The sequence below is a fragment of the Aythya marila genome (assembly GCF_965140915.1).
Source record: "Aythya marila genome assembly, chromosome: 9".
Taxonomy (NCBI): Eukaryota; Metazoa; Chordata; class Aves; order Anseriformes; family Anatidae; genus Aythya; species Aythya marila.
Window position 1 is genome coordinate 18,867,013 of NC_139050.1, and position 24,171 is coordinate 18,891,183.

The window sequence follows — 24,171 nt, forward strand, 5'->3', positions numbered from 1 at the left end:
ATAATTAAGATATTTAGATATTTATTTTCACACAGATAACTGTTTAAAGAACTTGGGAACAAACAAAATAAAATATATATTTCTTTTTTGTATAACAAGTACAAGAAGAGCCGTAAGTTTTAAAGGCAATAAACACTCATTTTACATTTATGTACATTGAATAGGCATAGCGGTCTACATAACTGAAAACTCAATTCAGAAGGAATATTAACACAGAAAAAGAGTTTGCCAAATTACAGTTACTTTTTTTTTTCCCATTAACCTTAAAAATAGCACTGATACATTTTACAAGGAAAGAAAAAACTCAGTTTATTTTATTTATTTATTTTTTTAGAATAGAAATTATATTTTCCATTTTAGATAAGGAGTTTGATAACTGTTAAAAAAAAAAAAAAAAAAAAAAAACAAGAAAAAAAAAACAAAAACAAACACAACTGAAATACACAGACATGCAGCACCATCTGCTGGATTAGCATGTCTGTCAAAAATTTCTGCACTTACCAAACATACTACTACACGCAAGGGAAGAACAAAGCTATACAAACAAAAGCATACCATGGAGATTTATTTAGTCAGTATCAGTCAAGATAAATTAACGAGCATGGAATTTCCACAAAAATTGTGAAATAATACTCTTTATGCATATAACACTTTATACTTTTCAGACACTATATGTAAATACTGCACTCAAAAAAAAAAAAAAAGTGGAATATTTATGATTACAACTATTCAGAAATACGGTATGTGGTTTAAATAACTGCATTAAATTGATTGTCTGCATTACGGTAGATGATTATAAATGACCGTTTTTTTTTACTGTGTGTTTGTGAACAGAACTGACTGTTCACCTAATAATAAACAACTACCCCAAAATTTGCTTTCTTATTATCAGGCACTATGTGGCCTCATGTGTTATTTAGCACACAAGCTCTGCTTGGGTAATACAAAATTATCATGTGCTCATCGCAGCAACAATACTTTTCATTACGGATTTAAAATTCCTGCAAGATGATTTGCATTTGCTTTTCACATAATGAGTAAGAAAAAGTTCTTGTCCTGGGTACAGAAAGAAGGATCCCCTAACATGTATAGGATGACATGTCATTGCAGTCTGCTGTACATCTACTAGTTTCTGGCATCTTTGAAATTCAACCTTTCCATTCTCTCGGGTCACCTAGCCACACTCTAGCTCTTAGCACGCTCCTTCCAGCAGGTCAAAAAGCACAGTACTCAGCAGGCAGCCCTTTCACCTAACACCTTCCAAACAGCTGGAGCTTATGCCTTGTTATCACAGCAGTGAATCACCTCTGCACTGATCTGTTTTCTGATTATCCCCATTTCTGATACACTACCAGGAGTTGCCGGTCCTAAGAAAATTCAAAAATTTTGAAAAGCCATCCATCTTCACATGTCAAGTTTCTAGAAGTCTCCTCTGCATACTCTAGAATCAAGAATACTTGTATCTTAAGAAGCCTGATTTTTGTGACTATAGAAATTTTCCATCTTCTTTTTGATGGTCACATATCTATGTATCTTAGCTATATTTTATCCTCCTGCAGATGATCATCTTTGTCTTGTTTACACTGGTTACGTAGGTCAAATCACTCCACGTTCCTCTAGAAGGCACTAACTGCACTCAACAAATCATTTCCAGCATCAGACTGATATCATTGCTGAGCTGCAGACTGTACAAGTGTATGGCAAGGATCTCAAAACACAGCATGTTGACAATCACAGCTTCATTCTTATCATAGGGCAAGCAGAAATGTGACAGGAGGCTGCTTGCTCCCTATTACTGCCTCAATCAACTACATTTTCCTGCTGTTTACCAGGACAGGGGTATGATCAGTGAAGTGACCAATTACACAAGATCAACAATAATCTGCAAAACATGACAGGTCGCCATTTTGAAATATTCTCATCAGGCCTGACTTCCACTGTTTTTCTGTGACTTTTCTTCTCCAAAAACATTATTCCATGGGATATACAGATGTTTTAGTCAATATTTCCTGTCAGTGTTGCTACTATGTTATAGGTCTATGTTGTGTGTTAAACCTCACTGCAAACCCCTCACTCTGCCAAACCTTCTGCAACAATTTGTCTATTCTCTGTGCTCAGGCACATTTCAATCATGTTTTGACCGAGTCCTTTAATGTCTTTTCATCTATCATCCCTTCAAAGGCCTGGCAATATTCACCCAAGCTTTTCATGAAAACTTTTTCTGAGAATACAAAACTATCCTTCCTCATGCCGTAGTCTTAGCTACTTCTTGCTGTTTATTCTGCATTCTCCTTTTTGAGAGAAGATTATGCTGGTGTAGAAGAAGCCTGGCTAATTGGATGTTTCAAGCAGACCAGTGAGCAGACAGTTACTGACAGGGTTTCTGCAGCAAGACTACATTTCCTTCAAAGACCAGCACGCCTTTCTTCACCTAGGAATCACAGAATTCGGTAGTACAAGATGATTTTGCAACCCAGACGTTTAAATGGGTTCAGGTTCAACAAGATACTAGCCCAGTTTATGAAGAATATAGCATTAGTGTTCATAATCTCTGACTCAGGAAACCTACCTGTTAGGAGATAATGCTAGAGATCTGTTCAGAAGCCGGACACGTACCATGCATGTGTGGAAGTGTTAGGCTTTATCAACAACAGGTGAGCTGTGCTACATGGTTTGACCCCAGATTTTACACAGCTGTGACAAATTCATGTTCTGTCAGGAAGCACTGAACTAGGGGGAATTCCACAGTGCTGCTAGCAGTGTGTCAGCCAAAGGCATTTTAATCTAAAGAGTTCGAGTTCAGCAAGATTACGGATGAGGTTGTTTTCAAACAACTCTGGTAGCTGCTACAAACAGACCTACTTATGAGCTGATATAAGCACTTAGAAATTTTCAGACTTCTGAGACCAAGAAGGCAGAGAGAATTGAAAAAGGGCTGTGTTTTTATAGTCTCATTACAGAGAAGGCAAGTTTTGGGGTCTGGCAGACTGACGGTGTCTGTGGTATCTGAGCTCTGAGGCACAGAAGTGCTGACTGAACGCCCGGGCTGAGGTGGCGCTGCGGGTCCCATGCTGTCCCCTTCCCGGCTCCGGAGGGGCCCTGCAGCCACCACACGGGGCCAAAGAGCCTCGGCCATCCCGGCACCGGCTGTGGCTCCCTGTGGGGCCGTCTGTAGGGCAGAAGACCCGCCGGAGGGATGCCACCAACCGCCGGGGCAAGGCGGGCTGGGCCGGGGCGGGGCGGGAGGCGGCTCCCGGCTCGGCCACCTCCCCTCAGGTCGGTCACCGGGGCCCCGCCGTTGCCAAGGGGCCCGTCAGCGCCGCTGCCCGCGGCCATGGAGAGCACAGGCAGCAGCTCCGCCGCCTCGGTGCTGGCCGAGTTGCAGTGGGACGATGGCTACGCCGTGCCTATGGCCAGCGCGGAGAACAAGGCGCTGGAGGACGAAGTAAGCTGGGAGTGAAGGGAAGGAGCCGGCCGGCGGTGCCCAGCGGCTCCCGAGGAGCTCCCTGCCAAGCGAGGGGGGGGCGGCCCTCAGGGGCTGGTGGGGGGGAGGCAGTCCCTCACAGCGCTTTAGCTGCGGGTAGAGAGGGTGCGAAATTTACCAAGTCGGGAAGAAAATAATGAAAAAAAAAAAAAAAACGCAAGGAAAAATGGGAAGTGAGGTCTTCAGCTAGGTGCCACCTCCTTCAGCAGGGTCGAGCAGGGTCTGGGCCCTCAGCCAGCAGGAGCACTTCGGGACCTACTTGGGTTTGGGTGAAGGATGGTCCAGTGGTGTAATCCCGTGAGAGGTTTGGTTATCTCGGTAAAGAGAAGTACTTAGCGGCTCCAGTGTTTTTCTTTTGAAATCTCATTTTCTTTTTTGAAATCTACCTTTTCTTTTGAAATCTCATTTGATTTCTTTGGAGAATATGTAAGGCAGGCATTACACTTTATTTGGTCAGTAATTGCAGTGACTACATATTTTTAATTAGCTGCAGGTACAAATCACTCAACTAAAAATGATTAATTGACAATTATGACTTTTAAATAGCTGCAGAAGATGCAAAAAGAAAAAATGAACCTTCAAAATCAGTTGACTGACTATGAAGAGCGTATAGAAGCAATGACGTCTCATTTGAAAAATGTAAAGCAAGAGTTCACCTTCACTCAGGTAAACTGATGCATCTGGTAGATCCATTTTACGAGACATATTTAATCCAATTACCTTTCTGTGGTTGGTATCCCCGTCTATTCGACAGGTCTGTTGGAGATTTGTCTGGCCTTTCTTCCAGACTTTCACACTTTCACAAGAAAAGCCACGTGTCTCAGTGCTACGACTTGATGGTCAGTAAAAAGACCATCCTAGATCAAATAGTTGTACCTAGAAAAAAAAAATGCATTTTAGAATTCTTTGTGAATAGGCACTTTGCTAGATTTAAAAAAAAAAAAAAAAAAAAAAGTAAAGAAAAAATCAGTGAAGAAGAACAGATGCTAAACTTTATAAAGGTCAAGAGTTAATTGTGAAATTCCAATGAAGAGTTAATTCATGGATATGAAGAATGAAATTAGGTAGTTACAGTACAATTCTGCACTTTTACTACAAGGTAATTGGCAAAAATAGATGGTTTAAATTTCTAGAGTCACAAGTCAAAGCTGCATACCTTTCAGGTGAAATATGCAAGGTGAAAAAGTCTGAAGAAACTTTCCTGCAGCTGAACAACTTTCATGTCACTATGCTAAATTTGAGTTTTAATTTGCACACGAAGAAAGAGGCCAGAGAAGCTTCTAATAAGTGATAGATTTGTATTATACAGGGAAAAAAAACTCTCAAATCACTTTTTCAGAAAGCTTAGACAATACACTGCTATAGGCCAGCCTGGTGGTGTTTTTTGTTAGCACAAAACACTAAAAGCATTTATTTTGCTGTGTCTCCTGAATCTTACGTAAAGTTGCTGGAGATAAAGAGACTAAGATACGAACTTTTGAAAGATTATGAATTTAGGGTGAAATAACTTTTATATTGGGATTTTACTGCTATAAATGGTTGATCTGTGGATATCTGATATAATCGTGTGTGTGTATGTGTGCATGTGAATAAATATATATATATATCTATATTTGAGATAAAAAAAAACTCCAAACAATATTGTTATTCTGAAAACTTGTATATTTACATGAGAAAATCATGCTATATCTGACTTTAATTTTGGTTGTATGTAAAAAATAAAATTTTTTGGTGTTGAAGACCTATTGTTTATTGTAAAGTAACGTATTATTCTCTAGTCTCTTTACAAAGCCAGAGAGAATGAAATTGAAACTGAACAACACTTTAAAGCCATTGCTGAAAGAGAATACGGACATCTTAAAAATGAGATTAAACAAATGGAAGATGAGATAGTTGCCTTAAGAGAAAAGAAAAACAGTCAAGAAGTAAGGTTCCATTTTTTTTTTTTTTTTTTTTCAAAAGAACTTCTGCATTGCAGTTAAATTTTAGTACTTTTCTACTCACTTACATTTACGGAAGTAATAGTCTGTATATAGCTATTTATAATTAAAAATTATAAATCATAATAAGTGATCTGGATGTATTTTGTAATGTAGGTAAGTAGAAGGACACTAAGGATCTCCTTGCATAGACTGATCAAGACTTAGCAAATAATAACTAGGTATTGAAAGACTTCCATTCTTAAAGCCAGATACACAGCCACGCATCTGTATCACTGTCTTGTTAATTCTTGCAGGTATCTTCTTTGTGTTGTACAAATTAAATTGTTGGTGGCAAAGTTTCTTTCTCCCACAAAACAAACTCAGGGTATGATTTCAAAATGAAAAGTTGCTTTACTTTTTTTTTTTTTTTTAAGGTAATCTAATGCTAACTATAACATTTTTCTGTTTCATGGACTTTTTTCTATGAATCATTTAAATTGTTTATTTTTTTCTTATTTTTTTCATTTTTTTTTTTAATTTTTTCTTCTCATCAAATCTGTTTGTAATCTCCAGTTTCTTAGAAAGTGTAGCAGAATAAAGATATCCTTGCTATTCAGCTGCATCCAGATTCCATCCTATTTATATTAGGAAGTCTCTTCACAGTCATATGGGACTGTATGTAAATTTGTATGCAGGATCTAAGAACTGGGCCTTAGTGTGTGAGGGAGAAACTTTACCCTGTGATGCCTCAGATCAGTTTATTATGTGGACCTAATATCCTGCATATAGATACGGCTTGCCAGGGGTTGACTTTTCTGTTTGAAATTATTTGCATTTTAGGCTTATGGTAACTTACTGTCTTGTTTCTTCTTTAGGATGTGTGTTTCACACATTTCTCAAGTATAGGACCCATTTAACAAAAACAAAACAAAAAAATACACTATTTACCAGTTATGTTGGAAACCAGATGTGTGTAAACTTGTTACATATGATAGCTTGAGCCAGTTGTTTCAATTACTAATCAAATAAAATGTTAGCCATCTAATACTAACCTTTAAATTTATTCAAATTTTTATTAGAATACTATAAATAAAACCACTAAGAAGTTGGAAAGCTTAAAACAACAGATGAACTGCGATGAGGAACTCCTGGAGAGATGGATAAAGGAATCAAATCGTAAATATGATGATGCTGACGCAATCCAGAAGTATGCAAAAAAAGATGAAGGGAAAATAGGCGTAAGTAGAAATGACAGTAATTTTCAGAAACAAAACAGAACTATTTTTTAGCATCTGAAGACTCTGTTATCAAGTCAGGTAAGACTGACATTTTAAACTCTGATAATTTCCACATAGCTCAAGAGTGCTAAGAACTCCATATAAGGCTCATTTCAAAGGTCAAAGAAAATAGATTTGACAAAAAATGAAAGGTGTAATTGAAGACTAGTTTATTTCTTCATCTGGGTAAAATTTAAGTTTGATGTTTTCTGAGTGCACAAATAGCTAACAAAGCCTCGTAGTGATTAGAAAGCTGAATTACAGTGAATTAAGTGGGGTGTTTGTTCAAAAAAGCATGCCAAATATGGACAAGTAATGTCGATTTTCCCATTAGAACAGAAATCTTAATATTACTGAGAAGAAAGTTCACTAAAGCTGCCTTGAAAGTTCACTATTTCACTAAAACTGCCTAGAGTAATGAAAGATGGCATAGACACTCCAATCACAAGTTCAGACTTCTTAAGGGTTAGTTCTCAGATATAATACTAGTTTAGAGATAAGTATCCTTTCTTCTTAGCCTTTAAATGCAGTGGGGAGAAAATTGATTTTTACTCATTAAATACTTAACACAAAAACGTTAGCTTACACAAATAGTCTCACTGCTAAATTCTATGTTAACAAGTCACACAGCATGCTAGGAAGAGTTGAATTAAATAGTTGGTGCTGAGGACTCCATATACACATTATATACATGGTGAAAGGGTTATTTTGGCCTAGCTGCACTCTGTACCTAAGGGCTGACGAGAGATAATGGCATCTTGCATGAAGAAACATTTAAAAGGCTAAGTTCTCAGCTCTTTGTTCTCTAAAATACAATAAAAACAATGCCTCAATAATTCCATCCTTACTTCTAGCAGAAATTTACAAATTTAAGATATTGTATATTTGTTTTCAAGTACGTTACATTTTCATATCATTTCATTTCAGGCACTAACCCTTCAAGTAGAAAAGTTAACCACGCAAGCAAATCAGAAACGCAGAGCTCTTGATAATGAGCGTACAGAAACCATAACTGCTCAGGTTTGTGCATAAGGTTTTTGAAGATACCTTTTTATATATGAAATCTTTAAAATCAGGAATCATTGGGATGCTTTCTTTTAAACAGATAGAGCTTGACAAGACAGCTGAAGATTTTCGCCGAGTTCACCAGGAAAGGCAAGAAGTCATCAGGCAGTGGGAGAATGCAATACAACAGATGCAAAAAAGAGATCAACAGATTAATCATTGTGCTCTGGTAAGACTGCTGTTAATTGGTTTTATCAGTATATCAGCTTACTTCTGTATCTATGAAATTGATAGGAATTTTGACAAATATACATGTATTTTCATATATTACTGAAATGTACTCAGAATTTATTTTGAAAACAGTCTCTCAGTGTAATAGTGCTCTGCTTGAAGCTATATAAGGTTTAATTTTCAATCTGATATTTGTTGGAAAAAGCAAAGCATGCCAGTTTCAGTACTGTTCTGTCTGATCTAAGAATCAACAAGATGGAGTGTAGTTTCTTAGTGCAAGGACAGTAAGCTGAAATGGAAATAAAATAGCAAGCATTTAGAATCGGAAGAATTAGCATTTCTACTTCTGTGAACAAATGTATGACTAGCATTTCTTTGGTCAGAATTATAAACAATCACATTAAGATTAAAAATTACTCCTTTGCAGAAGTACGTTCAGCAACTGGGGAGAGCTCTTGTAATCAAAAAAGATCCTGTTGAACATTGTGAGTTAGTATTACTTTCTAACAGTCTTCATAGTTTAATAGGAGACGCAAAAAGAAAGTTTTTATCCTTTGTCTGGAGAGGTATCAGATCCTCAGAAAGTTGTGAAGGGCAATAAGAACAGATGCACCAGAGAAAAAACTTGAAGGATCACAGTATAAAGAAGTTTTGTAAATGTGGACTCCAAAGTAACAATGGCTTTTCTGAAGGGGCAGAAGAGCATGATCATATGTACAAGAAGACTCTACCTAAATCCTTAGTTCTGCTAGTATTGCATGTTCTTGCTGAAAGAATTAAACTTTTATATTGCCTATATAAAGTATACTCTTCAGTACCCAACTAGTTTAGGGTAAAACATGGTTCACCCATCATAGCTTAAACAAGCTTAAGATGTAACACTAAAAATATAATCATAGAAATTTTTAAGCCAAGAGAAATACTACCAAACAGAAACCATAATGGTCTAATTTGGCTGAAATATTTTGGATTTTGTAGTATTGCAGATTGTAAGATTCCTAAAAAGAATGAACAACAAACAAATGCATGTATTAAAAAACAAAACAAAACAACTCCCACCAACACTGACCAAAGAAAACCAAAAAACATTTCTGGCCACCCTTCTGTGTGTTATTAGTTCTACTGATGCTTTTGTAAACTTTGTTGTTGTTAATTAGAACTACAGTACAATTTTCACAGTCACTAATCTCTTACTTAACCTTACAAAATACAATTTTCCCTGAATAGATGTAAATGTGTCAGCTAAGGTAAGCATCAGTACTGTTGTAATATACCTCTGCTGTTTTCTTCATTTCAAATCTATCTGAAGATTTATTCACATAGGGTTTTCTTTCCCCTAATCAATCAATACAAATTATTTTTATTTCATGCAAGTTTATAGGATCATATTTTATTTAAATTACTGCTATATTGTGGAAATCGCTGATCCAAAACAATTGCAGGTGTTGTGATGTATTAGTGGGATAAAGTAATTTACAAATGATGTGAAACCTCGGCTATCTTAAGCAAAGGAGCCTTAACAGCAATGTATCTTCTAGTTTTGCCCTTTATTAATCTAACACATCTTAACTAATGCAAGAAATGTTTTTTTATCCTGATAGCTAATAGCAGAGATAAAACAAGAGATGCGAAAGAAAACAAGTGTGCTGAAAGAGAAGACTTCCTTTTTAATGAATGAAACTAATAATAACAAGGAATATGAAAAGAAAATTTCTTCTGCTAAGCAGGAAGCTACTAGCCTCCGAAAAGACTATCAAGCTCAGGATACTTACAGAGTTCAGCTGGAGGAAGAGGTAAGGATGACCAAGAGTTCAGAAAACCAGACTGAAACTATAACTTTTAACTAGGTGGAAGAAATACAGGAATAGAATTTGCTTTTCTGTTCTCATACTAGACTTCAATAATTCAACAAAATTTCTGGGCTTCTTAGTTTACTCTTGATTATTGGGATCTTAACCCTGAACTTAATCCTTTCATTGACAGTGCTGAAGAGAAGCAAACACGCAGCCACTGAGATGAGTTTGTATTCTCTATTCTCTGTATAGCTATAAAACGAATTATTTTTCTCTTAAATGGTGTAACACTATTACAGGCTTCAGAAGGTGTATTTTGCCTTTAGCATATATAGACTACAGTACTGTATAAAGATGAGAGAAATCTCTTCTGAATAATTGGTATCCTGTGCTCTCACAAGTGAGTGTTGATAGATAAACATTTTCACATAACTTTCTAGTCATGAGGCAGTAGGATAGGGCCATCCTGTGAACAAGCCATGCTTTTTTCATACTTTGTTACTTATATTTAATCTGCATTTGTAGCGATGGAATGAGCTGTGTTGCTGTAGTCTGTAGAAGTAGTTCTAAGAAGTACAAGTCTCATGAATCTGTTGAGAAGGGATACACTTGTATTATCTGAGTAAGTTTTCTCTTAACAAGAAAATGGTAATACTAGGCTACTCGACAAACTTGGCAATTAAAAAAACAAACAAACAAACAAAAAAACACACCAAAAAACAACATCTTCAGTTGCATTAATGTTGGATAGCTTTTCCTTAATGGGTGCTTCATGAACTGATATCCTAATTAATTTATTAGCTGGACATTTTGAAATCCAATGTGGACAAAACTGCTTCTGATTTGGAGTCTTTAAGGATACAGGTAACCAATCTGAAGAAGGAAATTCAGAAAAAAAACAACAGGTAAGAAACAGACCTTTGAAATACAGCTTGTAAGAATTACGGATATCATCAGATCCTTGATCTAGCAAAGAACCTTAAATAATGTTGATTATTAAAGCCTGCAGCTTTCTGTTTACTTCATGTCTATTTCATGTCTATTCTACTACTCTGTATTGTAGTTTCTGACACTGGGAAACTTACAAAATATCCCTGGTAACTCTTGTTTTTAGAGGGGATGAAAAGGTCAGCTATGGCCTTAGTTTTTATAGATCTGAGTTCAACCTGCTTTCTTAGGCAGCTGCTCAGTATGATATGTTAGTAGGTTTTAGCAGTGTTATATGTACGTTGCACATACAACTTGTTAAATCATCTAATTTTGTTTAGATTAAGCATTCTTAAAGAAAGAAATGCAGGTCTTTCCAATAAGCTGAAGCTTGTGACTGAGAAGACACTCAATTCAGAAGACAATGCCTTGAGGATGGAAGAAATGCTTAAGGAAGAAGAGAAAACCGTCAAGGTAAAATGTTTTTGATAGCTTCTGCAAATGAGGCTTCATTTGAATTTGCAAGCTCTATCTAGAGCAAATACTTTTATGTTAAAATGCATTGTAAATATTCATGTGACATGCAGCTACTTCATCAAATGATGAAGTAACCAGCAAGTAGATGGGTCAGTATCTGTGCCAAGAAAACTCTGGAGGAAAGTAAGTGGTCCTAATCCAGAACATGGTGTCCCCACATATCACATAGGATACTGGAATTGTCATTTTACATATCAGATATAAAACCAGTAGTCTGACTGCATACTGAACAGTGCATTTACCTCTGATACCAGCTAAATGTTACCTACAGCTTTTTGGCTAGATTCAAATTAAAGCTATTTACAGGAACACGACAAATTTTGTTATATGGTAATGTTTTGCTTCTGGTTTGTAACACTATTGAAAAATTTCAAAAACTTATATTGTGCTTAGTTCTTTCAGGATTCATTCAGTTTCATGGGCAGCAAATGTACTTGAAATTCTTGGCCATTGTTTTCCCATCAATAAGGTTACGTACTGTCAGATTATTTTCAGTAACATTACCACTGAAAACTTCTTGGTGTTAGTAAAACACAACCAAAACTTACCAAACTGCAGAGTTAGGATTTTGGCAAGTTGGGATTAAAATAATATCTTGACATGTTTTAAGTCATACTTGGTTGGCCTAATGGCCTCTCGCTATTTTAATTCTACTGCATGATAATTTGATACATCTGTTTTCTGATGATGTTGGCTCTTAAATAATTACTGGCTCATATTAGAATTCATTTTAATGATAAATAAAAATGTTGATTTGGGAATTAGCATATTCAAGGTATAAAATTTGTCTATCTCTTTTTTTTAGCGTGTTTAATAGCACTTTATTGAAAAATAACTTTTTGTATTGTAGACTAAGTACAGGAAGAAAAATATCCCAATTCATTATCATCTGATGAACTGCAGTGGCTTTTGAATAAACGCAATGTTGTAATGCAATCATCTGAACTTTCCTGTATTTCAGAAAAAGTTTCTAGTGTTTTGCATTTTGCTCCTAATTCTTTTATTTTACTAGTTAGCTTCTGACTGAACTTGATACAAATCCCTTTTGGATTTTGCTGGACAAATGAGTATTGCATATGCTAACACTCTCTCTACTGTAAGATGAGCAGGTTACATGAGAGTGACAGAGCAGGTGTTTGCTCCATCTGTGCAAGCCACTGTATATACTTCTTTTTCTTTTCTGTTTTGTTTCCTACATCATTTATGTGAAATAATTCATTTAGTAGATGGAGCTTTATTTTTCAAACTTCCTAACTACACAGGCATTAGCTGTACATTTTAAATATACACGCGCAAACTATAGAGGGGATCTCTTTACTTTATAGAGTTTCTCAAATTACAGACTTTACTAATGTTTTGGTTTTCTAGAGAATTTTAAAACAAGATGAAATGAAATAACTCTCCATTAAAATGAAAACCTTACTTGCTTCTCCTTAAGACTGTTACCAGGGTGGCTAAACCATTAGCAGGGTTTTTCCACTTGTATCTCTGGTGGATAACCTAAGATGACACTGAGCTTGACAGCTCCACTGCTTCAGGGTGGTATTTTAACTTGGATGCACTATTCTTGAACAATATCTGTACTGTATTAGTCAGAAGGATGCTTTCCATCAACATTAGACACACATGACTATTTGCGGCATCTATTAATTTACTGTGAAGAGATACTTACAGGAACAATGTGGATGAAATCTCACCATTTTATGCTTTAGTTCTCTGATACTTCTCCCTCTTCTGTCTGTGGCAATGCACTGTTGTGGAGTGAAATTTATTGAATATCCTATCACTATTGACAACCGCACTCAATGAGAAAAACAATTTCTATTAAATAAATAAATTTAGATGTGCATGGGCATGATCCTAAGCCCACTGAAATCAGTGCAAAATTCTGTAGGAATTAACAGATTTAGTATTAAACTTACACCTGCTTTTCACTTCTGAGTTATCGATTTGGAATTGCACTTGACAGCACAGTCGAATACAAAAAATTCTGGTGAGAGAGTTTGATTATGAATTCTTCAACTAACTTTACATTGTTACTAAAGCCAGCAAAATGGTTCATAAGCAAAATTCACAATGTATACTTAGAAAATGAAGATTAAGTACATCTTAAAATCAGTTTGAAGAATGAATTCTAAAGTGTTTTTCTGTATTGATTAGAATGTGCATATTCAGAGTCTGTACCAGACCCTACAAAAACAGACCCTACCAAAACCTTATCTCCTGTACCAATTAAGATGCTAAAGGTAACTTGTCTATGTGAATGAGGAACTGATTTAAAAATTTGTAATTACTTTTTCAAACAAAATTAAAATGGAATAACTAAAAATGACATAAACACATATGTACAAACACGAGCTGAGTTACAAGTTTCAATAAACAGTTGAAAAGTTTTGTGTTATATTTCTCCAAATACTGACATATACTAGAAGCAATAAGCATCCTTTTTTTTTTTTTTTGAAAGGATGACAGGAATTCAGTTTTCTGAAAGGCTGAAAACAATACCATTCCCATAATGGAAAGAAAAGATCATGTAATAGTAGAGTAGAATCCAAGTTAAAACAAACAAACAAATTTCTCTCTAGAAGTCAAAGATTTTTTTTGACAGCCATTTTAAAGACCTATTAAATTCCACGTTCCTATTAATATAGTATTGAATTTTTTTATCTTCCTATATGTGATCAATAAATCATCACAACTTACTTATGTACTTCACAATTAATTTGTCATCAGGAAAAAGAAACGGAACTGAACAAGTTAAAAGAACAATTTTTCAAGAAAACCCAGGAGTTAAAGGTGCAGAAAGACAAGGAGACGTGTGTTCTGGCAGAAATCGAGGGATGTCGAACATCACTTAAAAATCTTAATAGTCGTCTGCACAGACTTGATGCAGATGCATTAAAACAACAGGAATTAATGTATAACCAGGTAAAATATGAATATCCTTTAATATCATGATTGTTCCTTGGGTTTAATCAGAGTAAACTGCTCAAGTTCCATAATCTTTGCCAGTATCTTAGTTTCCAAAATGCTAGGCAGTATTAATCTGAAGTATGCATTTGTCTCTAGTTGTATTAATAAAAAAGAAATAACTGATACTTGCTATGTTTCACCTATATTATGTGCATGTGTGTTTCATTATTTTTTGTATCTGTTGCTTTACCCACTAATTTCTCAAATCAATTCTTTACTTTGATCCCTGTGAACTGCAGACACCTCGGGGTAAATTTTTAAAGCAATACAAGAGGTACATGCCAAAATCCTTTTATTTACTAATTGGATTTTGTGCAAATTTCCTATGCACCACTTTGAAAATTTGTTCTTTTATATTGGCATCCACTGGTAACAGCAAAATGACAACTTTACTGTAAGCCTCCCTTAGAGCAGACTGTGCTGAGTGTGCTTTGTTATTCTAGAAGATTACTTCTGAACCATCTTTGCGCATCACTCATCTAAGAATATTTTGCTAATGTTTCACATTTATGAGGCCTATAAGCTATAAGTTATTATAAAACAATGGTTTAATTAGGTGACTATCCTAAAGCAACATTTAGATCTAGCATTCTAGCTTTATAGGAGGGCTGTAATTGCTTATCTCAGACTAGTAATTCTCCTAAAATTATTTTAACAGGATTTTTACATTCAGCAAGTACAGAGACGGCTGTCACGGTTAGAAGGGGAGGTGAATACAGAAGAAAAACAAGTTTTGGAAGCAAAAATTGCTGAACTTAAGAAAACCTTAGAAGAAAAGAAAAACACATGTGATGTTTTACATGCACAGCATAAGAAACTTCAGGTAACTTCCTTAGAACTTCAGATTGACTGTGTAATAGCTAGAAATGATGTTCCCAGGCTGGAGTATTATCAAAGTTAGGTGGTTTTATCAAGATGAACTAAGAGTATCAAAGTCCTGGTTAGACATGCCAAGTGTTTTTTTTTTTCATAGACCAAAATACATGAGTATATTAGTATTGCTTTATTGGCTGAAAGATCTATATTGAAAAAATAACAGTGACTGGAATCCAAATAAAACAAGCAATTACATGAACATTGCAACAGCACTTTGCACCAGGACTGCAGTGCTCTTGGCACTGCTTGCACAACAGAATATGGACAAAAGATGGTGATTCCTGCTCCTAGCACTTAAACAAAAAAAAATAGTATATGTGTGTGTGTGTGTGTGTATATGTAAACAAAAATTAACTGGTAGGTTTTGGTGTGACCTGCATTTAATGAAATAAATCGTATATTTCATATATATTCATATAATTTAATGAAATTAAATTATACTTGCAAACAGAGTGATGTCCAGCTCATCAAGAGGGCAATGGAAAAGACTGGAGAAGAAGCAAATGGTCTGATGATCAAGATAAATGAACTAAATCTTTTCAATGAGAAATCAGATCAAGAATTAAAAAAAGCTAAAGCCATTAAGCAGGTACAGTATTACTTAGCAATTTTTATAACACCGTGTGTTTTTTTGTTGTTTTTTAAAACACAAACTCATGAGGGTGGTGTTTGTCTCTGATGGTGCTATGTTTGTAAGAACCTCCTAGTTTTTTGTCTTACACCTTCCTTCCCAAACTTTGAAGTCACTTTCATAGCTATTATCTTACTAGACAAAGCGTTTCTCCTGTTGGCGGGATAAACTTTCTTTGGGTTATCAAATTGATCTGACATCATTTACATCACAATATCTACCTCGTCAGTGGTATTTTTTCTTGTTTTCCTAAGAAATGACAGCTTTGTAAGTAATTAAGAAAAAAAAAGTATTTGTTGCTCAGGAACGTCTTTATCTAGGACTCAATTTTGATTCTCAATTGTGACACTAATGATCTAAGACACTCATAAGTTTAGTTCTATTTCCATATTAAATTTTGATACTTTTTCCATATATGGCTTGGATCTATCTATTCCATCTTTAAGGAATTAGTAACAAAAAGGAAGTTCCTTTCTCCATATTTTGACAAACAAAAAAAAAACAAACATAGCAATGGATTATACTCCCAATTGTCTAATTACTGCACATTTTTTCCTTCAATAAGCTCTAAGCTTCCTAAAGGAAGCACTAAGACAGCAGAGCCATGCAGGATCTGAGTAGCAGGGGAAAGCATTTTGCTACCAGCTTAACTCGTGCACTTGCTGCTCAGTGAAAACTCTCTTTCCATCACCCAGAATTTTTCTTTGGGATGAAATTCAGGGGAAAAAAAGAAAGTAGCTGATGGCATAACAGAACTTGGAGTGAGGAGGTGGGGGAAGGTTACAGAGTTTGGAATCCTTAACTGATTTTTTTATGATTAAAAGTGTTTGCGTGCTAATGAATGTATTACTTACTGCTTTAAATGAGCTTTGGTATATATATAAGTTTGATCATATAACAGTATGACCTGTAGACCTACAGAATCTAGAAAATATTCCAGGATGATTGTAGTAACTCAAGTTAGATATTAACTACTTCAGTAAGTTCCTGGTAAGGTCTGCTTAATTTCTTTGAAACCATTTGTTATGTTCTTCCATTCATAATGCTGAACTGAAAGTTGTAGATGGAAAAGTCTAACAACCCACAACTGAGTCTGAATTTGAATAAAACCATTCAGGAAGCTATCTACCCATATGCACTAACCACGCAAACCATTAGCAAATGAGAAACTAAGAACCTCTTAAATACAGAGCAAAATGACTCTTACAGTTGTATATATAAAGGATAACACAATAGAAGCTTAATATATTTTAAAAAAATACTCCTTATTAACTCTTATACCTTAATTAAAAGTGATGCTTTCTTATTTTGAGACCTTTTTGGTATTTGTTAGGAGATGATGATTGAAGATAACCTCCTAAAACTAGAATTGAAACGTCTTCAAGATACTCTGTGTAATAAGACAGAGCAAGTTCTAACACTGGAAAAACAAAAATTGGAGATAAACAAAGCCATAGCAGAAAGAACTGAGGAAATTAAGGTTCATAAGGCAATGCTGGATTCCCAGATCAGACTTGTGGATCAGGAACGACAACGCATAAGGTAATTATTCTTTATTTTAAAAATCTCTGTTGCAGCAACTCAAAATCACCAATATAACTTAAAACATACTGTAAGATATTTCCCTAATAATCCTCCAATTCTTTCATCTTCAACGTAATTTAGAAAAAAAAAAACACACAGAGCTCGTAGGGTTTTTTTGTTATTAAATTAACAGTTGCTAAAAAAAAAAAAAAGGAAAAAAATTATCAAGTACCTTTACAGGGGAACTTGTTTAAAAAGAGAAGCATTTTACCCAGTTTTACCATTTAGAGGAATTGAGGGTAAAGAACATCTTCTTCTGAGTCATAGAGTAAGACGGTTGAGGCTACTGAGCAATCTTTTCTCTGAAAACCAGCTTGCAGCTTTAACCACTAGGCAATTTCTCAGTCTTTACTGTCCATTATAACTGGTGAACAAGAAATTACAGTTTGTTCTGTTACTGAAGATTAATTAAAAACCTGCTGAAGTATGTATTTCTTATTTCTTTGGGAGATGCCCTCTTACAAAGCAACCACATAAAGATCACTTTTCCCTTCTGTAATAATCGCTGGGAAGTATTTGGGGCAGGCTTTAGCTCTGAAATACCAATACCTCTATCTAGCCCCAAATCAATGCTCAACAACTGATCTGGTGAAGTCTGGCAGGCTTTTTATTTGCTCTTCTGCTAACCACATCCCACGTAATCGGAAATTAGAGTGATTTAGTGTGACTAAAGCTAACTGCTCACTGGGAGTGCAGACTGGATTTTTTGTGTTTTTTGTCCTTTGATAATTACACAGTTAATTGATACTTCCATGTAATTCGATTTGGGGTTGTTGCCTGCTGTTGCTTATGCTCATCTAGTAGTGGCAATATTAAGATAGCAACAGCAGGGGGCAGCTTGTACAGTTGTAGGATTTAAATGCTACCTTTAAATATATTCAGGGAGTTCTGTGGGGCAGCCTCTCATGATGTGCTGATCTGGAATATGAAAATAAACTTGTCTCATTTTAGAAGTGTAATAGAACTGTAGGTAAAAAAAAAACAAAAAAAAAAAAAAAAAAAAACACAGAAAACCTGTGGCTAGGAGAACACAGAAAGCATCAAAAGTTAGGAGCAGCATAACTGCTGCCTTGCCTGCAATCTAATAGATGGACAGACTGCTGGAGTAACACCAGTAATTTAGACTGCTATAGCAAGAACTGCCCAAAAAACTCCTAGACAAACATCTTCTCAAGCTATTTATTTTTCCGCAAAATATATCAGTGCTGAATTTCAAGATCGCCTAAGTAAAATCGATAAACTGAGATGCAGATACGAAGTTCTTACTGTTGTCATGATGCCACCTGAAGGAGAAGAGGAGAAAACCCAGACCTACTATGTAATTAAGGTATTTTATTAACATTATAATTCATTATAATTTGAGTATTTAAGTTACAGATTTCCCTGGGCTCCATTCAAATAACTAAGACAACCTCCTTGACTACTGCTTAACTTCATCTGTTTTACATTTTCTGACACTGATTATTTAAGTCATACAGCAGTTTCAGATGAATCTGTGGTCAGTCCTAATGTCAGCAGACTTAATTTCAAACTTCATTCGAATAATCTCCATAACATTACCAGGCACCAAAGCGAGACTGATAAGCCTGTAATTAACAGGGTCTTCTTTCTTACCCTTCTTGAAAACGAGGACAACATTTGCCAGCTTCCAGTTGACTGGGACTTCTTCAGATTCCCAAGACTTTTGAAAAATAATTGAGAAGATGTCTTGCAGTGACATCAGCCAGCTCTTTCAGTACCCTGGGATGAATCACGTTGGGCCCCATTATGTGCATCTGAATTCCAGTATTGTAAACAACTACTCTTGCCAGTTACCTTGTAACACAAATCTCAGTCCAATCCTGATGACATCAATAATCTCAACATCTACTGCAGATGTTAAACCCTAAATTTTGAATGTATTTTTAATGTATAATTGTCCTAATGTTTTTAGTATGTATTCAGTCACCTCAAGTATCAGTTTTATTTTCAGGCTGCACAGGAAAAGGAGGCCCTTCAACGTGAAGGTGATGATTTAGATGCAAAGATCTGCAAAGCTGAAAATGAAATTGTAGCTCTGGGAAACACTCTGCGCATACTTAATAACTGCAACAGCAATTACCGAAACTCTTTCAAAGAAGTCACTGAGACAAGTATGTAAAATGTAAATTGCTGTTTGCTGTACAAGTTACGAATGATGGTATAGCTCTGGCATACAGTGGAGAAATTCAGTGGCGCAAAATAATGAATCATAGCCAGACACAAAACAAATTACTGGGAAAAGTCATTACTGGGAGAAAGGAAGGCCCAGTGAAATATACAGGACTGGTATATAACACTGCACAGTACAAAAAGCGCTACTTTATCTGCAGTACTGCATCTCACACTGCTACTAATTCAAATTCTGGAAGCAGAACAAGCTGTAGCACTGGTCAGCTTCTTCTGGTGTAGACTGAGCTAGCTCGATCACAACACAGGGGAAGCAGGTTGCTTCCAGTGGCAGCTGGTACAGCCAGTAACAATGGTAACAGCAAGAGTTAGGTGCATTCCAGTGATGCTGACACACTAGCCACAGTTATACCTGATTTTTGCATGGAAGAGGAGGGAAAAAGTAGTAACCTGTCATCTGGGGAGGTAATGAGGAAGAACAAGAGAAATTGCACTGTTTTCTGGTAGCGTCAGCAGTTTAAAATTAGACAACCAAGCTACAAATGTTTGGATGATGGAACTCTCTCAAAATTCTGCAAAATAGCTTCATCTGTTGCTTGCTCTCCTTCAGTGAAACTTCACTGAGCTTATAAAAAGCACAAGCAATTACATAAATGTAAGGCTAGAAAACAGTGCCAGAGGCAACTTCTGTGGGTTTTTTTGGCTTCTGGAAACTCTGGCTTTAAAGTCATTATCTTTCATGAAGCCAGTTACTTTTTCCACAGTGATCTGGAACATACTGTAACAGTAATATAGTAACACTCTGTGATGCAGTTAAAGTGCAACTTCTTTTAAAATGAAAATTGAGTTGTATAGAGTACTTGCTCAGTGTCAACTCTGCCTCTTTGTTTGGGATCACAGGTGAGGAGTATGAAGAAAAACTGAAACTAGAAGAGGAGAAAAGGGCTGCTGATGAAAAATACAGATATAAACGAAGACAGATCAAGGAACTTCAGGAAAACCTCCAGGTAAAATACAAGCAAAAGTCCCAGTTAGTCAAGGCTGCAGGATGTTGCCACACAAACCATCTCATTAAAAGCATAGAACATTCTGGAACAATATTTTGCCCATTCTCTTTTACATCATATAGGTTGTATCAATGGATACTTTTTTTTTTTTTTTTTTTTTTTAAGAAGGCTCTACATCTACTTTCAATAATCATTTAAGTGCTTATCTGAATTTCCTCAAGTCACAATGAAACTCCAGGCTTTTTAGTCAGGTACACCTTGAAGTTTTGAAATCCCAGGTTCACAATGGCAGATGCTCCATGCTGGCATCCAAGAAAGGAGTTGTATTTTCATGTAGTGTACTGCATCATCCTGTCCAGTACTACATAATTTAAAATCCACACATACGCTCTTCCCTATGATGTTTTTTTTTTTTATTATATTTAGCACTAATTATGTTGCAGTTTGTGTACACAGTATTATACATGTAGTTTACCAAAAAAGAGAAAAGAGAAAGCAAGCAGGTTGAGCACTAAATGTGGGGAAAGGATAACCTGCATTCAGTGTCCACATCAGGGACTTGTTCTTGGCTCCCCTTGTAATAAAAAAGCACACTTGGCGCTTACAAAATAACAACACTTAACTTTAACATATATCCCACGTGATTATTCTAGGCCCTGAATTGCTAGATACAGGTCAGCAAGCACTCTTTTTGGTCATTCTACCACAGGACATAGACCCCAAGATTGAAGAAGAGGGACGCCTATCCTCAGCAGGGAGTAAGCCCTAGGGTATAATGAGGTGTTAAAACATCCCCTTTCCTACCCTTTTACTTATTTAAAAAAAAAAAGAGCCACCCTTATGGAGCTGATTTTATTCACACTAGTCAAAAGGATTCAATCTTCTCAGAAGAAACAAATGATTGTTATTTTTCTTAGGACAGGTTGTACTGGAAAGTTAAGCACTGCAATGTTCAGTACTATGCCACATAAATCCTTTGCAGACACAACTCACAGCTACATCCAAAACCACCCATCTGTAATTTCATCATTAGTACTTTTAAAGTCTGTGTTAATATACTGAAATAGCTTAGTGCTCTTTGTCCACGTATTTATCCACTGAACAGTCTGACAGGCATAGTTGTGTTATCATTAGTACTAACTGCTTGAGCTACATTTATAAACAAATTGTCAAGAGGATCTGTTATTGCTCCTAAGTAATATAAAAATTGAATGACATCAGAACTATTTTATAAATTAAAAACAATTACTCAAATGAATTTGCAGAGCATGGAAAAAAATTTGGATATACTACTGAAGCAGGAGGCCTTACTCCAAGAGCAAAAGAAGGAAAAACAAGCCGTTATATTGCAGCTGAACAAAGACATAGAAGAACAGAAGCCAAAACTAGAAAGGGTTATAAAACAGGTCTGTATGTCGATTACTGATGATTTCTAACTTTATAGTGATAAACAGCAGTATGGTTAAAACCACAACATTTAAACTCAGCAGGTTTCTTTAAGAGTGCTGCATTTTCATAATAGCATGTTTTAAACTTATGTATGTTAAAAGTGTTCCAGGCTATCCAGAGAAATTCAATCTCTAAAGAAAACTAAAACAGAAACACAGGAAGAAAGAGACATTGATCTGCGTGCTTTGAAAAACTTCAACAAAACCATCAACAAAGTGTTAGCCGATGTTCTAGAAGCAAATCCTGATTTAACTACATCCTTTCAAAAGTACTTTCACCAGGTGAGCTTTCTGGTTAACTGCGCCAAAATTTTGACTGATAGCTAAAGTCTACTGATGAAGTGCCTTTTAAGGGCATGTCCTTAATTCAACAATAAAGTATACTTATGGGAAAACAGCAAAAAAGTGCTCATCTGCTTTCAATATAACTTCAGATACAAAGGATTATAGTTTCCTGATATGCCCAGGCCATCATACAACCATTTTAAACTTTTTTTCCCCTCAAATTTTCTAGTTCAATTTAGAGCTGCCTACAATTGCTTCTGTTGGTAGTAGTCAAAGTTCCCGATCACCGTCCACGCAAAGCCTACAAAGCTCACTAGCTTCTAGCAGGTAAGTGCTAGCAGTGTCTTTGTTTGTTTTGTGGGGGTGGAGGGATGGACACAACACCAGTAGCCATTTGGTTTTGGTTTTAATTTAAAGCTTAGACCAACAAAATTATTCCCTACATGATAGCATTCCTCACCCTTGCAGGTTTTCTCAATCTTGTCACTGCATACTGAACACTCTATTAAAATGTGTCTACTTATACTCTCCCTCCTTTACGTTTACTAGTTATTTTTTGTTTTGTTAGCACACAATTAAGTTTACTTCGGTATCCATCACAGTTTAAAATAAAACAGTAACTGCAAAAGAAGTACACTGTCCTCTCATTTAAAAAGGGTTTTACATTATGAAAGCACAAGTTTGAGCTCCAGCCGAACTTTGCACTTGATTTTGTGAACGCCATTTCCTATTTCATTAGGAAAGATATATATTATCTATACACTACTTTATTGATACCTTTTCCCTCTGTTCATCATACATTTGACTAGCAGTGCTGCTTGAAACATACTGAATCAGCTGTGATCTAACAACATTACCCCAGGTTACTTAAACCATGGCAACAGCTACAAAGATTTTTGTAGTGGATTTGCCTAGAACAAATGCTGGTGCTGGCTGGCTTTATGTTAAGCCACCATTTAGAAGCTCCACCCTCTTTTTAAAAACAATGTTTCTGTATACTGATGAGTAAATTTTTGTCTTTCAGATCCTCCAGAAGCACAAGTTCCGGCTCTAGTCAGACTTCATTGCTCAAAGTGATAGACCTGAGCTTATCTGTCGACACTCCTGCAGAAGCAGCTGCTGCCAGTTCACAGCCATCCAGTAGAACTAGCAACCACGGAAGAAGTCCTAAGTAATCTTCGGAAGGTGACAGTGAAGGCTTTACACTATTTAAAGCTTCTAAATTGGTTAAGTTGTAGCTTAATTCATACAGGTCTACTAGCAATCGTAGCACTTCTATCTGAAACATATGTTTTAACTTCCATCAAAAGTATGCAATATATTATTTAGGAGAAATTTTAAGCGTATGTTTTACATAATAAATTAATCTTTAAACTACTTTATTCTTTTGCTGTTGGATAACAAAAGATCTGCGAAACCCTTCAGAAACCCTTCATTTGCATTCTTAATGATAGTGGCTTTGACGTAGTTAGCTACCCTTAATTTCCGTAAAATTACTGCTGCCTCAAAGCTTACACAGGTAAGGTACTCCCAAGTAGTCAGCTGACTACAGCATGCTTATTCTGTACTTGCAAAAACTAGAGTAGGGGCAGTGATGATGTAAAAGAAGCAACAAGATTAACCCATGTAACAAAGATCTTAGTTTTTCATTTAAGTATCCTCCATCCTTAACAGCAATATGGAGCACTTGCAAAAACCTGGGTAGATTTTTTTTTCCTCAAAGTTTTGTTTCCATGTCAATCTTGACTTTTAAACAAATAGTCATTTCAGATCATATCTTAATCAAAAGATGATGACAATATAAAATTAAAGTCAATAAAACTGTACTACTTTGCAAAATTACACAATGTCTTTTTGGCAACTGACATATTAGGAATTACTCTGAAAACTTGGAGACTGGTATTGTACAGTCAGCCAGATGTTAGCTATTACTTCAGGGGTTTTGTTAGTTTTGTTTTTTAACAACAGAGAATGTGTTTGATGTGCTTAAATGACATTATATATGTGCTTTCTCACAGATGATGGGGGGTTCAGTTCACTTAA

General features: G+C 35.8%; 1 protein-coding gene across 1 annotated transcript; it reads left to right on the forward strand.

Annotated features, from left to right (window-relative positions):
- Positions 1-4,036: 4,036 nt before the first annotated feature.
- CCDC39 (coiled-coil domain 39 molecular ruler complex subunit) lies at positions 4,037-24,074 on the forward strand. The gene is made up of 19 exons (XM_082767308.1): positions 4,037-4,150; positions 5,263-5,409; positions 6,486-6,644; positions 7,611-7,703; positions 7,789-7,917; positions 9,521-9,712; positions 10,514-10,617; positions 10,981-11,113; positions 13,910-14,104; positions 14,808-14,972; positions 15,477-15,614; positions 16,990-17,198; positions 18,444-18,567; positions 19,213-19,372; positions 20,289-20,395; positions 21,661-21,801; positions 21,946-22,125; positions 22,358-22,455; positions 23,153-24,074. Exons 1-19 carry the CDS (start codon positions 4,040-4,042, stop codon positions 23,301-23,303), a joined length of 2,736 nt encoding a protein of 911 aa, XP_082623434.1. The 5' UTR covers positions 4,037-4,039; the 3' UTR covers positions 23,304-24,074.
- The last annotated feature ends 97 nt before the right edge of the window (positions 24,075-24,171 follow it).